The 19,802-nt window shown below is 36.3% G+C and overlaps 1 protein-coding gene across 1 annotated transcript; it reads left to right on the top strand.

Annotated features, from left to right (window-relative positions):
- The first annotated feature begins 15,039 nt into the window (after positions 1 to 15,039).
- LOC145095940 (uncharacterized) lies at positions 15,040 to 16,204 on the top strand. Its single transcript, XM_079033746.1, has 3 exons — positions 15,040 to 15,418; positions 15,539 to 15,664; positions 15,780 to 16,204. Exons 1-3 carry the CDS (start codon positions 15,040 to 15,042, stop codon positions 16,202 to 16,204), a joined length of 930 nt encoding a protein of 309 aa, XP_078889872.1.
- Positions 16,205 to 19,802: the final 3,598 nt, after the last annotated feature.

Below are 19,802 nucleotides of genomic sequence, written 5' to 3'. Positions count from 1 at the left end.
CAATGCCCGGTTTCCACTAATAACCCTCATGAATGATAACCAACGAAATTCCCAATACAATAACCCATAACCAAACGACAACCCTCAAAAACGACGAATGCCGCATCGAAAACCACACAAAGATACCAGCACATAAACAATACACCACAACAATCACAAGATAACAAGACATCAAGAAAGAAACATACACACAGCTGCATCCGACACTGCTCTGACCTTCTCTGCCGCAAGCTGATAAGCATGACCCTGAGCCCTTGGGGGCTCTGCTCCATCCTGACCTCCTCCTGTGATCCTCAAAGTGGCCGGTGCTGGAGCCTGCACCGGTCCTGCAGTAAGCTGTGGACAGTTGACCCTCAAATGTCCAACCTGATGACAATGATAACAAATCCTCAAATCCCGAACCGGTGCTGACTGCCGACAATCCCTCGCATAGTTCCCCTCCTTTCCGCACTTGCGGCATGCACCACCGGACCTACAAACCCCGGTGTGACCCCTCCCACACTTCCCACAAGCGTGGCTGCTCTGATCTCCCACCCTAGAATCAACGGTCTTGGACCGTTTCGGCGCTGGCTGTGACTGCACCGGAGCCTACCTCAGCTCATGCAACTGCAACTCAATCTCTAACTCACGCCGCCTGGCAGCCTCCTGCAACTCCAACAAGGTCTCGCACCTCTGCGTAGACACAAACTGTCTGATATCTCTCTTGAGCATGCTCAGATATCAAGACATCTGAGCCTGCTCCGAAGTGAACTCTGGGCAGAACATCTCCCTCTCAGTGAACATCCTAGTGATCTCAGTCACCGACTCTGAATCCTGCTTCAGCTCAAGGAACTCCTGAGCCAATCTCTCCCTCTCAACTTGTGGAACATAACGAGTGCTGAACATTTCCTTGAACTGATCCCATGAAACCGCAGCCCTCTGCGCATCTGAATATGACCCCGTGGTCAACCTCCACCAATCCTTCGCCCCGAGCCTCAACAGGTTCAGAGCACACCTCACCCTCTGATCAGCAGGGCATGAACACGTGAAGAAACACCCCTCTACGTCCGATAACCATCTCATAGCAACAATTGGGTCCTGAACTCCATCGAAGGTGGGAGGCTTCGTATTATCAAAGTCCGATACTGAAAGCCCCGATCAGCTCCTCCCCCTGCCGCTGCTACAGCCGCAGTGGCCGCGGCGGCAGCCGTCTCTGTGAGAGCTGCATAGCGCTCATCAAAATACTCAACCATGGTGGTCTTGATCGACCCAAACAGCTCCGACAACTCAGCCCGGAACAACGCAACAATCTCATCACATAGGATCTCACGAATCCTCACATCCAACTCGCACGTGCTCATCTGACCAATAACCTCGGGCGGCACAGACCCGCCCGGAACTCCCTCTTCTGCTCCCGATCCTGACCCGGATCCACTCCCAGCATGCCTCGGAATCTCCATACTGAAAAACACCACAAAATCTCAGGCACTTCCCACTATCCCGGGAACCAACTCTCTCAACCCAACCCTAGAGGTCATGGTTTCCCTGATACGCGTATGGGTCCTGTGCTTTCAGTAGTACGGGCCCATACTACCTTCCACACCTACCCATATTTGTATGAAGTACTACCACAACACCCTAGTGAAAACATACAAACAAACGCTCAACCCTCACCACTAGAGGAACACTGGAAATCTCCCACAAGGAAACCCTAGGCTACAGGCATCACAAATCAGGCAACATTATCATGAAATCCTGAAGATCCCTAGCCTAACACTAGCATGCTGTTCTATCCAAGCTCAAAAACAAATATCATGTATGGTATTTTGGGGTTACTTACTGGCTCCGGCTGATCGTACCTCCGCATCCTCCTTTACTCATTTTGAAAACCATTTTAAATTCTCTTTTGAAAACTCTCCTCGATTTGAGACTTGAGTCACACGAGTGTGCCTCCAATTCACTCAAACCAAGGCTCTGATACCAACTTGTAACGACCAAAAATTTCAACCAATTTAAAATTTTCGAAAACAACTCGATTTCATTAAAGTTATTACAAAAAGGTTTTCAATACAATTTATTTTAAGTATTCCCAGAATCTCATCACAATATAAACACGAGGAGCGGTACGATCACGCCTTCGCCTTGCCACGGTCTCCTGAAGAACCTGAAAAACATAAAACCACAACTATAAGCCCGAAAGCTTAGTGAGATATCCCCAAAATACCAACCACATATACCATACACGCATAACATGCCATAACATATCCGATCACAAAACAGCCATGCACTTCGGGTCTACTATGTGACTGGTCCGCCGCACCGGCCAACAGTCCACCTGGTCCACCCTCCGAGTCTAGCCACATACATCGAGTCTGCACTGTGATTGGTCCGCCCGCATCGGGCCTTCAATCCACCTGGTCCACTCTCTGAGTCTGCAGTATGACTGGTCCGCCCGCACCGGGCCTTCAGTCGGCCTGGTCCACTCTCCGAGCCTCGGCACGTCTGGTCCGCCCTCTTGGGGCCTACAGCCTATCCGGACCGCTCGCTGGGCCTTCGGGACAACCGGTCCGCCCTGGGTATCTTGGCCTACAGCACAAAGCAGGACCCGCCTCAACCCAACACTAGTCCAAACAACCATGTGCACATAAACATACAGGCATATAACAAATAACAGTCAACAAGCCGATCAAGCAGATCACATAACATATCATCCTCCTAACCAGGAATACCGACATAACCGGTCACTAGCATAGCATCACCCTACAAAACAGGATACCGACCTCACCCAGGTCTCTAACATATACCATCCTAACTACTAGGATGCAAACATATCAAGCAGTAGCATAACAACAAATACCCGGATCTCAATCCGATAAAGGGCCGACCTTGGTGCCATAGACCTTGTTGATATAGTGAGGATAACTCACCTCGAAACTGCCGACTGAACAGATAACCCAAGCTGCTCCGATCACTGATATGATCTCCACCACTGGACAACCACCAAGGCACTGAACTCAAAACAATATCCAACAATTACCAAAATGCCCCTGGAAACCACTGGTCAACCTTTGGTCAAAGTCAAAGTCAACCCCTGACTGACCTTACTCGCCGAGTCAACCCGATGACTCGCCGAGTCCCCAAGCTCAGAATTTCCTTCAATCCGCGACCTAACTTGCCGAGTCACCCCGAGACTCGCCGAGTCCAATAACTCCGAGCCCATTCGCACACAACTCACCGAGTCATCCCTTGACTCACCGATTCTCGACTGAACCAGAAAATATTGGGACTCTTCGACAAGACTCGCCGAGTCCAAGAACAGACTCGCCAAGTCTAAGGTTATCCTCAACCTACTCGCCGAGTTGTTCTTACAACTCGCCGAGTTCCAGGCCATCTTCATCCAACTCACCGAGTTGTTCTTCCAACTCGCCGAGTTCCAGCTCGCCTTCAAGCAACTCGTCGAGTCTGCCCATGTGACTCGCCGAGTACCACCGGTCTGAATCCATATAGAAGCATTCCAGGCCATGCAATTGATCCACAACATAGATCTAGCCTCCTACAACCCATCCATCACGTAAAGTGGCAAACTTTACGTGAATCCATAGAGATCTTGGCCTTTTACACTTTAGGGCTAGGGTTTAGGACATGATGACTTCACTAAACACTCAAACACAGGGACTTTAATGCACTCTAGACCTTCTCCATTCTAGATCTGAGGTAGCAACCTCAGATCTAACCTCCAAACTCCAAAACATACCAAGATGAGCTCCCATAAACCCCAAAATGAAGAATCTATATGAGTAACAACCCAAGAACGAGATAATACCTCAAAAGAACGCCCCAACCGCAATGAAACTCAAATCCAAGCAAAGCCCCTTGCTCCAAGCCTCCTACTCCTCAAAATTTCCTCAACAATTGCTTCTCCAAGCTTCCAAATGCAACTAGATCCACTCACACACAAAGGTTAGGGTTTCTGGACTTGAGGATGAGTAAAGAGGCTGGGGGAATGGATGTTATGTTCTTTATATAGGGCTCAACCCCGAGAATTAGGGTTTTCTCCACTCATCGCCTACTCGCCGAGTCCAGCCTCGGACTCGCCGAGTCGGCCACTTAACACGTGACCAAATCGCGACCCTACTCGCCGAGTCCACCCATGGACTCGCCGAGTTCCCTTTTTCACTTTACTCTTTTAGCCCTTCAATTCTACTCTTGATATTTCGGGATGTTACAGGTTGCATGATAAGCTGCAGCCTCTAGAGATTCCCATGTGGAAATGGGAACGGATCGTGATGGATTTCATCACGAAATTGCCAAGAACGGCAAAGGGATTCGACGCTATATGGGTTATCGTGGATCGATTGACCAAAAGTGCTCACTTCCTAGCCATACGGGAGAGTTCGTCAGCAGAAAAGTTGGCCGACTTATATGTCCACGAGATTTTCTCTCGTCACAGAGTCCCGGTTTCCATCGTTTCGGATTGGGATGTCAGGTTTACTTCACGATTTTGGCAGAAGTTCCACGAGGAACTAGGTACGAGGTTGCATTTCAATACGGCGTTCCATCCGCAGACTGACGAACAAAGTGAGCGAACCATCTAGACCCTCGAAGATATGTTGAGGGCATGTGTCATTGATTTCGATGGGAGTTGGGATTCCCACCTGCCGCTTGTGGAGTTCACCTACAACAACAACTACCATTCTAGTATTGGCGCCCTGCCTTTCGAGCTGTTGTATGGGCGAAAGTGTAGGACCCCAGTCTGTTGGGGCGAGGTTGGGCACAGAGTGATAGGTCGGACAGAGGTAGTTCTGCAAACTACCGAGATGATACAGCAGATTAGATAACGACTGCAGACCGCTCAGTGCCGGCAGAAGAGTTATGCGAATCGGCGCCGATCTGACCTGGAATTTCAGGTGGGTGACAAGGTCCTCCTAAAGGTCTCACCCTGTAAGGGTGTGATTCGTTTCAGGAAGAAGGGAAAGCTGGGTCCCCGCTATATTGGGCCGTTCACAATTATTGCTAGGGTGGGCAGGTGGCTTATAGGTTAGAGCTCCCGGAAGAGCTTAGCCGGATCCACAACACATTTCATGTTTCGCAACTGCGAAAGTGCGTTATGGACCAGGAGGCAGTAGTGTCGGTGGATGATATTCAGGTCGACGAGCGCTTGAACTATATGGAAAGGCCTGTGGCAATTTTGGAGAGGAAGAATAAGATTCTGAAAAGCAAGGAAATACCTTTGGTAAAGGTACAATGGGAACATCGGAAGGGATCCGAGTGGACGTGGGAGCCGGAGGCGGAGATGCGCGAGCATTACCCGACATTGTTTATCCCAACGGACTTCGAGGGCAAAGTCTAGTTCATGTGGGGGAGCGTTGTAACTCCCTGACTCTCAGGTAGTACTTCAAATAAAATATTTTTTTGGGTTTTCGCCCTACTCGACGAGTTAGTTGCCCTACTCGTCGAGTAGCAGCGGGTTGGGTCGCGAATGAAGTGATTTACTCGGCGAGTCCTTTGTGGGACTCGGCGAGTAGGAGCTCGAAAGTGAAACCCTAATTCCTGGGGTTTGCACCCCTATTTAAAGAAGCTCAAGCCTCCTTCAGTTCCTTTGTAGCCCCCTTTGCATCTCTAACTCGTGTGTGTGTGTGTGTGCCATTGTGTGTTGAAGCTTTGTGAGAAGATTTTGGTAAAGGAGTTTGGGAAACAAGTGATTGAGGCAAGGAGCTGGGAGGAGATCCGAATTCTACTTCTGTGGACATCTCTTGGGAAGGTTTTGAACCATTACCCTCAGTTATTTCAGTTTAGACCTCATATTTGAGTAAGTTTTAGGGTTTTAAAAAAAAGGTATCAAGTTGGTATGGCAATCCATGGGCTAGATCTGAAGTTGTAAATTCAGATCTGGACCCTCTTTGGATTATACAAGCATAAAGTTTCAGATTTAGTCGAGTTTAAGGTACCCTTGGTCCATGAACACCCATTAAAAGTTTGGTTTTGGCATTAAGATCTTGTAAAGCAATGCATGCACGTAAAGTTTGCAACTTTACGTGATAAGCAGGACTAAGGAAGTTGGATCTACAATTTGGGGCCTTGCCATGGCTTAAAGACGTCTGCATGTTAAAATGACTGAAGGGACTCGGCGAGTCGCAAAGGTGACTCGGCGAGTCATATGAAGAAGTGCATTAAACTCGACGAGTTGGATGAACAACTCGGCGCGTCATATGAAGGAAGCCGTGAATTCGATGAGTTGTTTGAACAACTCGGCGAGTTAGATGAAGATGGCCATGAAACTCGATGAGTTGAGGAACAACTCGGCGAGTCGGATGAATTTTAGCCAAGGATATGGTTGCGTGTATACCCGTCGAGTTGCAAGGAGGAAACTCGACGGGTGGCCTTAAGGTTTGATCGAGATTCGAAGGAACTCGACGAGTCAACCCGATGACTCGGTGAGTGGCCGAGTGTACTCAGCGAGTTGAGGTCAACATGGACTATTAACCTTGACCAAGGACTTTGACCTTGATCAGGATTTGACTAGTGGGTTATGGAGCGCCTTTTAAGGTTAAGGACTTATGAGTATATCGTGCTATGGTTATAGGTGGTGGAGCCTCTGTCAAGTGATCCGATAGTTGGAGTTTACCTTTCGAGTAGACATCTGTGAGGTTAGTTATCCTCACTATTTTAGTAGGTTCTACGGCACCAAGGCCGACCCTTTGATTGTTATTGTTATGGTATGCTGCATGTGATTATGATCTGTTCGATTGGAATCAGGGTAGACAGTATGATATGCTCTTATGATTCTTAGGGATTGGTATGTTAGTGACCTATTAGGTCAATGCTCTAGTTACGAGTGAATTCTATGATTGATGGCCAGTGAGATAGATATGTTTGTTGTTTGTATATGCCAGTATTTGATAGTATGCATACATGGTTATTTGCTTGTTGGTTGGGTTGAGGCGGTCCTGCTTTGTGCTGAAGGCCAACATACCCTATGAGCGGTCCGGGGAGATTGTACGCCTACATGGCGGACCAGTCATGCAGAAGGCTCGGGATAGATTCAGATGGACTGTAGGCCTACTAGGGCAGACCAGTCAGGCCGGTGGCCCAATATTAGATTCAGATGGACTGTAGGCCCAGTAGGGCGGACCAGTCTGGCCGATGGCCCAGCATGCATGTTGATTGATTGATTGTTATTGATATGGTTTTTGTCTGTACGGTATTGGTATTTTGAGGTAGCTCACTAAGCCCTCGGGTTTACAGTTTTCAGTTTATTGTTTCAGGTACTTCAAGAGATCGAGGGAAGGCGACGGCGTGACAGTACCGCTCGTCATCCTTATGATCTGTTTTGGGACACTCTGATGATAAATGATTTGGAAATGTTTTGTAAAAACAATTTACTATTGTTTCTTTTGTTAATATTAGAAGTTTAAATTTGGCATAAATTTGATGGATGTTACAATAAATATATATATATATATATATATATATATATATATATATATATATATATGTATGTATGTATGTATTTTTACCAATCAGGAAATTGGTTTGTCTATCATTGCTACTATAATCGGTTTCGATTTGGAGGAATGATGGTATTCTTTTTATTGTCGTGACTGTTCAAAAAAGGTAACTAAAAATGGTGATGATAGTGATGTTGAACCATTTAATTGTAATGGTTGCGGAGGAGTTTCTGATGTATTCGGCAAGTAAGGTTGTAATTTTACATTTGTAAATCTTGTCTCATGAATCATTATTACAATGTTTCAATTTTTATTTCACTTTCCATTAACGTGTCATACAATAATATTTAGGGTAAGGGTCGTAATACGTGTTCAAGATGAAACTGGGTCTGCTTCTTTTGTATTGTTTAACCATCATGTTAAAGATCTTATTCACCACGGTAATCATTGGTTGATGGAAAAGATATCAAAGGTAGCGTTATATTATACTATTCTATTAATTTGTACACACGACAAGTTAACTGTATATTGTTATTTCATTTTATTTTAATCGAGATTTATTAACTACTCACATGTTTTATTATAATATTCTTTAAGATCAAGGACACCAAAAGATCCCTGATAAGTTCGATATGATGCTTAATAGGAATTTTGTTTTTAAAGTTCAGATTTCAAAGTTTAATCTCGAAAACAATTATCATGCCTACACCGTTCGTAAGATGACTAATGATGAAGTTGTAGTTGGTGCAGTTTTCAAACATTCACCTGCATATGAAGAAAACAGTATTCATTCCGATGGTACTCCTATTAAATATTAAGGTAAAATTAAATTTATATAATTTAGCATTTTAACATTGTTAATAAACATTTATTCTTGATGCGGTGACAATATTAATGTTGTTAATTAACATTGTTTTATTAATTGGATACATGAAAAGAGTTTTTCTGTTGAAGGTGACAATATTAATGTTGTAGATCTTGATGCGGTGACGTCGACAACTACTTCACTGAAACGCCCTATTGAGATTGTTACCACCACTGAATCGTTTGAATGGTCTTCCTCAAAAGATGTTGTTTCTCCTCATACCCTTAAGATTCCAAAAAAAGAAAAACTCGAATAAATTTAGCAGTTATGATTATTTGACATTTATCATTGACGATTTTTATTTGAGTTTTTATTATTTGCTTAAGAATTTCTTTGACAAGTACGTTGTTTTCATTTTGAAGATTATTTTTGTTTTCATTTAATTAATACACGATAGTAGTCGTGTTATTTGAGACAAATTCATAATTATGTTGAATTCTTTTGATGAATTTTAACTTTTACATATTTTGATATATTTTCGTCTCAACTTATGTTACAAACTATGTTGACCAAGTCTATTATTGTCAATTTGTTTTAAGTTTAAATAACAAACTATGTTCACCAAGTCTATTATTGTCAATTTGTTTTATGTTTAAAGGTAATCTCCTTAATCTTTGGCTTAAGCCACTGAGTTTGTTATTCCACAAACAAGATTTTATAACAATAATTTTTTTATTGTTCGTAACAAACTATGTTGACATGCAATTCTATAAAAAAAAATAGCATACCTGCAAAGACAAACAAATAATTGAATAAAGTACATGGCTTTTCCAAATGAAATGTGTCTTTAATAAGAAAATGAAAATACAATGTCTTAATTTGTACACTTTTCAAAATAAAATGCTTACATAATAAACAATATGTAGTAAGTGTCTGTTTGGTGTTAAATGTAAAGTCATGGATCCGATTTGGTAAATAATATATTCTTGGGCACAATATGTAGTAGGGGTTGTTTGGTATTAAATATAAAGTCATGGAGCCGATTTGGTAAATAATACATTCTTGGGCTGTTATAAAAATTATTCTTGTTTCCAAACTAACCATCAACATTATCCTAATTTTAAATTTTAAAAAATAATCCTAAAATGTTCTATATTATCTATCTTAACTATATTTTAAAATTCAATATTTAAGGGATAAGATAAAAATGACTTTTATCTTATCCCTCCAAAACCAACTTGGATTCAATACATATATATGATATATTCTGCCAAAACTCATTTTTATTTTTCCTTCCACGCTCCTGCAAAAAGTGAATTTTTATTGTGTTTTATCTATGTTTTTACCTCTTCGTTTATATTGATATTCATGATACTAAATCAATACTTCTTCCTTTCTATAGCCTTCTATAGCAGTAAACAATTGTTAACTTGGTTAATCAAAGGCAAAAAGGTATGCATTTCATTGTTTATATTTATTTTTGTGTGATTTATAATTTTTAATTAGGTTTATTTTATTTACATTCAAAAGTGTAATTGTGTTCATTTAAATAGATTTGTGTCAACAAAACGCATATAAAAAACTAATAGAAAACAAATATATAAAAGTTCATTATAAACCAAAAATACAAAAATAATGCAATTCCACATACTTAAACAAAGTCCATAAGTCATACTTGAAAAAAAAAATTGTAAACTATCTATATTTGTTAACCAACTTTAATTCGTTATTTTCTTCATCAATATCCTTTAATTACATTTTTTGTATAATCATTTTTTATGATATGCTATGATATCCATTTATGCATTTACTCTTCTCTCCAACTTTATGTACTTCATCTTACATTTTACAGTATACAACATATATGAATACCAACAATAGAAGAACCAAATCAAAACCATCGCCATGCCCACCATTATCGAACATCACAAACGGTAAACTTTTAATTCAATATTATCATTAGATGTTTAATACATATAATTTATTGATTTTCTTTTTATGTAATATATATTCCCGTTAAATTTCATATTTAATGTGTAATATATTTTCATTTCATCCACCTTTATCATACTTTTTTTTTGAAGAAAATAATTTTTACATCCCCACTAATTGTCGAGTTATTCGAAAATGCCCAGAATTACATTCAAACTCATCATCCCATAACGTCCTACAACCAAATTTGCAAACTACAACAATTTCATCAAGGTCGCCACTTTCATAAATAACCAATCAAGGTAAATTATTAATAATTACTTTTATATCATTCTCGTAGTGCCGGTCAAAACTACATAAAGACTATTAATTTTTCCAAATTTAATAACTATTATGATACTAATAAACAATTATGCAACAACTTTCAAGGATGTAAGGACGCATCACAACTCTAGTAATAATTATCCTATTGTTATATTACTACTTATTATATTTTTTGTATTTAATTAATTATAAATTTAATTTCAATATATGCACTTTAATATTACATATACATATTCATATTTTCATTGGCATTTATAATTCAAATTTTTTTTTTCAGAAAATCGTATCTTCGTAACGCCCATTTCTCAAGTTACTCGGGAAGTTACACCATCACTTTCAAAATCATCCTCTCATAATCGTATACGGCAAAATGTGCAACATTCATTAATTACCTCAAGGTCGTCATTGTCACATATCACCGGTCAGGGTAAGTTTTTCATAATTATTTTTTATTATGTTTACCCAAACAATTTAGATAATATAAAAACTTTAACACATTCAATATTTACTAACATAAAAAACTACCAACGAACAGTTGTAAAGAGTTCAAGTACGTTGCCAATTTGAAATCACCATACAATTCAAAATGTAACAATTTTCAACGTAGGCAAGACCTATCTAAACTATGGTCATATATTTGAAATTATGTCATTATTAATTAATACATAGTATTTTTTTATTTTATCATATAATTACATTCACTATGTTTCACTTTATTCATTTTTTTCACGTTTAAAAGTTACTTCACAATTATTACCAACACAATCATTGATTTTATCTAATCATTATTTTTTCAAAAAAATGTGTTCCATTTCAAGAAAATAACACAACAAAAATGACAAGAGGGAAACGAAAATAGTTCAATACAAAGGATATTCCTTTTTTTTGATTTGAATGAAGATTTTGTAGAGAACTCAAGCAATACTACTATTTGTTCTCAACCTTCGTGCGGTTATACTGATAAGGTTGATTACCAAGGTATGTTATCATCTATTTTGTTAATACGTCCACTTATACATTTTTGCACTTAATTTTATAAATATCCATTGTCTTATTAATAATTTAAAATATGTTTATTTTGCAGCACCAAGAAAAAAGAAGCACACATTTGTGCCTTATAATTCAGTTGGTCAAAATGATGTAAGGATTGACACCCAGACTAAATGTATTGGCATAAGCAAAGGTATTGTTTCTTTCTATTTAAAATCTAAAATTTTGGTTATCCAATGAAAATTATTCATTCAATATGTTATCACCAATTTTCTATTACGCTTATAGTATATATTATTTGATTGGCTTTTTTGTTTCTTTATAGATTATTTGGATTCTGGTGATGCAGTATATGTTTGCTCTGTATGTAAAGCTAGGGTTTGGAAGGGAGAAGCTATAAGAGGAAATAAAGATTTAAGGAAAACTTCTTATTCCATATGTTGTTATAATGGAAAAGTAGAATTACCACACTTGATTCACCCACCTCAATTATTGCTTGATTTATATAGCGGAGTTACTGAAAAAAGCCAGAACTGTATAAAAAATATTCGTAGATACAATATGATGTTTGCGTGTACATCTATGGCTGGTAAGACTGATCATGCCATTATCTCTGGAGGTGGTCCTTATGTTTATCAAATGCATAGACAAAATTATCATATTTCAGGCAGCTTACTACCATAGGAAGACGAATTACCGAAATTTTGCCGATTGTATATATACGGTACATATCACGAGGTTGACAACAGATTCAATGCATACGAGTATGTAAATACATTCTATCATATAATAGCATTAAATACACATAAACACACACACACACACACATATATATATATATATATATATATTTAAATTTTTTATTATGTCTCATAATATTTATATCCAAGATTTTGTTTTCTTATTAATGTAGTTCAAAAAAGAAAAAGTCAAAATATCATAATTCAATGGGAAATCCTTTTTCACTGGAGTTCTTGAGTGTTCATGAGCTAATGGGTTTATTGGATTTTATAAATCCATTAGTTAAGCAATTTAGAATGGCACGTGATCGATTTGGATCGAATCCAACAGAGCGTATTAGGCTTAAATTAATTGGGACAAGAGAAAAGGATGGTAGACAGTATAATCTTCCTACCACAAGTGAGGTTGTTGCACTTATTGTAGGTAACATTGATGGTTCCGGTTCACGAGATATTGTTTTGGAAACTTAAAGTTGTCAACTTCAACGCATTAATGAGTTGCATCCGCAATATCTTTCACTTCAATATCCTTTATTGTTCCCTTATGCCGAAGATGGATTTCGATTGGATATATTACATCGTGGTGTTGAAGAACCAAACTCCAAAGGACGAATGGTTGAAAATATCTTCAATATTACATTCCAAAAAACTCTTCCAACAGTTTTTGGTTGATTCGTATATAATGGTTTAAAATGACCGGCTAAATTATATTTGGGTTAACCAACCAACATTACGTGTCGCTCCTTATGGAGACTTGGCCGAGGTTGCTCAAGAAGGAACTGAAGATGCTTTTGCAATGGGAAACCGTATTATTATTCCTTCTTCTTTTACGGGTGACAGCCATTACATGCAATAGAATTACTTAGACACAATGACTTTGGTTAAGTGGTTTGGTTATCCTGATCTTTTTTTAACTGTTACATGTAATCCTAAATGGCCAGAGGTAATTAGATTCGTTGAATCTGAAAATCTTAAACCCGAAAACAGGCCTGATATTTTGACAAGAATATTCAAAATAAAACTTGATTTAATAATCACTAGACTCAAGGAAGAAATTTTTTTGGGTGAAGTCGATGGAGGTGTAAATCTAAATCTCATTATTCATTTTATTTTATTTTGATTTTATAATATCATGCATTAACGAGGGTACATATTTGCACTATACATTTATATATACGATCGAGTTTCAAAAAAGGGGTCTTCCACATTCTCACATATGCCTATTTTTAGAAAAAAAAAGTCTAAACTTCCAAATCCCGAAGACATGGATCGCGTTATATGTGCTGAATTGCCAGACAATGAACTTGAACCAGATCTGTATTAAATTGTTTCTGACAACATGATACATGGACCTTGTGGCAATGATTTTCCATTTATGCCATGCATGAAAAATGGAAAATGTTCTAAAGGATTTCCAAAAGACTTTACAAATGACACATATATTGATGATGATGGTTATCCAATTTACTGAAGATGCGACAACGGAAACAGTGTCGTGAAAAATGGAGTTTCTTTGGACAATAGGTATAAAAATTAAATTTTTATTTATATAAACATTTATTTCTTTATAAATGTTATCTTTTATAAAGATATGTTAAATGATCTTAATTTTCTTTATGACATTTTGTTTCTTTTTTCAGATATATTGTTCCATATAATAAGACACTTTTGAAGCAATACCAAGCCCATATGAATCTTGAGTGGTGTAATCAGCTTGGATAGACAAAGTACCTTTTTAAGTATATTAACAAAGGTCCAGACAAGATCACTGCGTCTTTTTATGACGCCAATCATGATGAAATTGTTGAGTAGTACAATTGTCATTATATTTTTGCTTGTGAGGCAAGTTGGAGACTTTTTAGGTATGACATTCATTATAGAACACCACCTGTTGAAAGGTTGTCGTTTCACCTACAAGACAAACAACATGTTGTCTTTAAACCATCCCAATGCGTTACTAATGTTGTTTCTAAACCAACTATTGTTGCTTCTCAATTTTTGGCCTGGATGGAATGTAATAGCTACGACGAAAAGGCAAGGGAGTTATCCTATGTTGAATTCCCAACTCAATATGTTTGGAATAAATCAGATAAAGTATGGAAAAGAAGAAAAACAAAGACAAAGTCACTTGGCAGAATTAATCATGTGTCTCCATCATGTGTCTCCCAAGTCTGGTGATGGTTATTACTTGCGCATTTTGCTCAACAAAGTATAGGGTCCTGCTTTCTATGAAGATATTAGAATGGTTAACGGGACCGTTTATGACTCTTACAAAGATGTTTGCTATGCTCTTGGTCTATTAGACGATAATAGAGAGTACATATCTTCTATACAAGAAACACATCATTGGGACACCGCTTCTTTCTGTAGGTCTTTATTCGTTATGTTGATTACATCAGATAGTTTATCCCGACCTCATCATGTTTTTAAAGAGACATATAATTGTCTTTCTGATGATGTCGTTCACGTTCGTGAACAACAAATAGGCGTGAAAGGTACATTCACACAAAAAAAACGTTCCCACTTTAATTGATATTATAAATACATTATTTCATTACCTTTTAATGTTTTCAGGCTTAAAGCTAAAACCAGAAGCAATTTACCACCTAATGTTGTCGTACATTGAGAAATCTTTATTTAGCTGTGGGTTGAGTCTTAAGCAAATACCCAATATGCCATTACTTGATCACAAATATAATCAAGATTCTTGCAATATGTTAATTCAAGATGAGCTTAATTATGATCCATCCAGTCTTGAATCTGAACATCAACAACTATATTCAAAATTAAATGTCGAGCAAAAAATGTTTATGATATAATTATGAATGCAATTAACAACAAAAAAGGTGGCGTCTTTTTCATCTATAGTTATGGAGGAACAAGAATTTTTTTTTGGAAGACACTGTCTGCTGCTATTAGATCTAAAGATGAAGTAGTTATTATTGTTGCTTCAAGCGGAATTGTAGCACTCTTGCTTTCTTGTGGTAGGACAGCGCATTCAATATTTCATATACCAATTAACTTGAATGAGAATTCGTTTTGTTCTATTACGCCAGGTAACGATGTAGCTGCCCTGTTGAACAAAGCGAGCCTTATAATTTGGGACGAAGCCCCAATGATGCATCGTCATTGTTTCGAAGCAGTTGATAAGACACTTAGAAATATTATCCTTCCTAAGAACAATGATAAACCATTTGGAGGTAAGACCATTGTATTTGGAGGTGACTTTCGACAAATTCTTCCAGTAATACAAAGAGGAAATCGTTAAGATATTGTGCAGGCATCATTGCATTCATCAAGATTATGGCGTGAATGTACAGTTTTACGTTTGACTGTAAACATGAGGCTTCAGTTTGGTTGTCCAAACAATGATTTCGAAGAGACAAATTCATTTGTTGATTGGATTCTTAAAATTGGTGAAGATACTATCGGTGGTCCTAATGATGGTAAAGTTGAAGATGAATTTCTAGAAGATGTGATCGTTCCCTCTATGGGTGGCCATATTCATTCAAATGTATCTTTCTTTTCAAAACCATCATGATGATCCATCGTATTTTCAAGATAAAGCTATTTTGGTCCCTACTAATGAAGAAGTTGATGCTATCAACGACTACATGTTAGAATTGATGAAAAATGAAGGGAAAACATATATGAGTTTAGATTCCTTATGTGAGACCGAGACAGAAGATTCTTTAGAGGAATCAGTATACTCTCCGGATGTGTTGAACGCTTTTAAGGCCTCCGAAATTCCCAACCATAAACTTATACTAAAAAAAGGTGTATCGGTCATGTTGCTTCGTAATATCGACCAAACCAGAGGACTACACAATGGTACTAGATTACAAATCGTAAGCCTTGGAAGACACGTCATTCAAGCACGAATCATATCTGGTAGATTTTTCAACGAGACTACTTATATACCTTGCATGAAGTTGACCCCATACGATAAAAAATTCCATTCCATTTTCAAAGTAGGCAATTCCTAATAGCAGTTTGTTTCGCTATGACCATTAACAAAAGTCAAGGATAGTCATTATCAAATGTTGGATTATACTTGCGTAGATCTGTCTTCACCCATGATCAGTTATATGTAGTTGTTTCTCGTGTAACAAGCAAAAAAGGTTTGAAGGTACTCATATGTGACGAGGAAGGTGGTTCAACTAATAAAACACAAAATGTTGTCTACAAAGAGGTCTTGCAACGTTTATAGTTATTTATCGATTTTAGTGTTTCTTCTTCACCTTTCAATAATAACAATAGCTATAAACTTTTTTTTTATAATTATTATGCAATATATATATATATATATATATATATATATATATAGAGAGAGAGAGAGAGAGAGAGAGAGATAGGTTCAAATGTTTTTAGCAAATATTGTGTGCCTAAATGCACCAATCAGAAATTAGCAAATAATTAATTAATTAAATAAGGGTCAATTAGTAATATTACATATATGTATTAATGAATATACAAAATTAACAACTGATATCCCTTTATTTAAGGGATCAATTTTTATTTACCTATTAAAACCCTACACCACCATTTTTTCCAGAGACGTACATCACCAACACCTCCTAGTCCGCCGACCACCATTGTTCCAACTTCTTTATGCTTGGTGGTCTTCATTGTCGACCAAATCCGCAGAAAGTGGCTATTCCACCACTATCAAATTGTTGATCGGCCTTCATCATCATCGGGACCTATCCGAGATTTTGTATAAATCCTTTATCGTTTGAACTTTGAAGTCTTGTTTATAATCGTTAGGTATGTATTTTTTGATGTTCTTTATTGTTTCTTTCAATTAATTGATAAAAAAAGGTTAATTTGTTATGAATCGAAGTTGCTGTTTCATTCGAATGGGACATTTAATTTCATAAAGTTTGCAGTTTTTTATCTTCTTTATTGTTTCCATGGCCAACAGGTGATCTTCTTCTTCATCTTATTTTGATTTGAATCCATGTAAATCTGGATGTTTGGGTTTTCCTGAAAAAATTTATGATAATGGATGGGATATAACTCATGGTTGTTTGGGGATGTTTCTTGAATTCAAGAAACTGAATTGGTAAGACTATCACTAATTTTTTTTGAAGAAACTGAAGAAGCACACCATGTGTTTGATAAAATGCATCAATGAAAAAATAGTTAAAAATCATTAACGTTTTTACTTCACTTTGTTCCTTATTCTTTTTAGAACTATATAACTTAATTTAGATTGGGTTGGATGCCATTTTCATAACAATAGGTTGATGCTAGTTCCTTATTCTGTCAGAATTTGTAGTTAAATACATTAAACATATCGAGAAGAAACACATGGAACCCGAAGAATGTTAGTTCCTTATTCTGTCAGAATAGGTTGATGCTAGTTCCTTATTTTGTTTGTTGGATATATTCTTGATAATACAAATTCTTAAATAATATTCTTGCAGAATAGTTTATTTTGTAAGAATATTATTTGTTGTATTCTGATAGAATTGTAGTTAATTATTTGTATGTTTAATGTGCAGGTTTTACAAGTGTATCACTACAAATTACTTGACAATGAATTTCTGGTAGAAAAGGCTTCAAGAATGGCTTGAAGACCTGATGGGAAAGGGTTGAAGAATGAATTAAAGAATGATCACACTCATTTTTTAAGAATGTTGTTATTTTTTAAGAATTATACTTGTTTATTCTTTCAGAATGTTTGTTATTATTCAATGAATCACAATCATACAATGTAATTTTTTGATATATTATTAGTTCAAGAATCGATTTTGTGTATTCTTTCAGAATGTATTTACTAGTTTATGTTTGACATTCTGCCATTCTGACAGAATAAAATCGAAAAATACATTTACTAGTTTATGGTTGACATTCTATCATTATAACAGAATAAAATCGGATTTTTAAATTCGAATTAATTTAAAATATTCAGATTTTTTAAAAATAAAGGAATTAATCATCCCTAAAAATCCGAAAATTTCATTTTTTAATATAGGTTAATTGACTAAAATGCCCTTATGCTGAAATTTGTGTGATTATATGGTACATGCTATCCTATTCTACTACCATAGACCCTCAAATCATGACATTTGATTATATTCCATCCGATGGTCCAGATCTGTGCATTCTGGCACACAATAGTTAGTAAAAACAAAATAACATAACCCTATATATATATATATATATATATATATATATATATATATATATATATATATATGTTTTGGTATTTTTTTAATACGTTCCCCCACGTTTAATGCGGGTTATAATCTAATTACGAATCTGTTCAACAAAAATATGTTTTATATATATATATATATATATATATATATATATATATATATATATATATATATATATATATAAATGTTTTGGTATTTTTTTAATACGTTCCCCACGTTTAACGCGGGTTATAATCTAATTACGAGTCTGTTGAACAAAAATATGTTTGGTTTTGCTGGTGGGAAAATATATTATTAAAGCAAAATTTTATTTTTATTAACAAAATAAGCTTAATAAGCTGTGTTTTTAAATAAATTTTGACGACTTTCCAACTACTCTATTCAACCTAACTACAAACGTACAGAGTCCATATAGTTTATGCCATCTAACTTTCTTTTGTTTGTTTTACTTTAATACTACTTAGGGGGTGTTTGGTTTGGCTTTTCAGGGGGAAAATTCCTTTTGGAAAAGTCATAAAAAGTCAGGTTTTTCTGACTTTTCCAAAAAGTTCATTTTTACTTGTATCCAAATCCAAAAGTAGCTTCTAAAATGCATTTGCCAAACATCTTTTGCTTTCTATTTTTTTCTAAAAAGGCTTTTGGCTTCTAAAAAGCTAAGCCAAACACCCTCTTAGTCTCCAAAATAGAAATCATCTAATTATATAAGTTTGGCTTTTGTCTATTTATTTTACCAATTAAAAGTGATTATTAACGTTTTTTTTTTTTGATAAATTATGAAATTTGTTTACATCAAAATGACAAGCAAAAACTTGATAATTTATGAAATTTATATTTACTTATTTCAAAATGACAAGTAAAAATACATTATATCTTTTTTCACTAATTCGAGGAAATAAAATCTATGACTATATTTAACTCTATCTTGGTTTCCTTAGTTTAATTAAATGAAAATATAACTTTTTTTTTCACTATGTTAAGTATATTATTATGTATTTTGATGAATTAAAATAAAACTAACCACATATAACAATTACATAATTTAAAATATATAATAATTTTGTTTTTTTATAAACAACAATACGGTACTTTATTTTTTGTTTATTGTACTAAACTAGCGGATAAATCTGGGCTTTGCTCTGGGCCGTTTTTTGTGTTTTTTATGAAAAAATATAAAAGTTATGACTGTAAGGACCAAAAGTGTCAAAATAGCTAAATAATTAAAGGGGTTGGAATTAGCAAGTTTTTAGAAAAGGGACCAAAATTGTCAATTCCTTAAAGTTTTGTGGCCAAACTTTGAATATTAAAAGGTTCCTAAAAAATGTAAAAATTTTTATTCCAATAACCAAAAGTGTCAAAATAACTAAAAAATAAGGAGCAAAATGGACAAAAACCATACAAGTTTGTTATTCATAAGGGA

The sequence above is a fragment of the Lactuca serriola genome, chromosome 3 (assembly GCF_051521515.1).
Source record: "Lactuca serriola cultivar US96UC23 chromosome 3, Lser_US96UC23_V15, whole genome shotgun sequence".
In the NCBI taxonomy this organism is placed as follows: Eukaryota; Viridiplantae; Streptophyta; class Magnoliopsida; order Asterales; family Asteraceae; genus Lactuca; species Lactuca serriola.
This window is presented reverse-complemented; position numbering and strand designations above follow the sequence as displayed.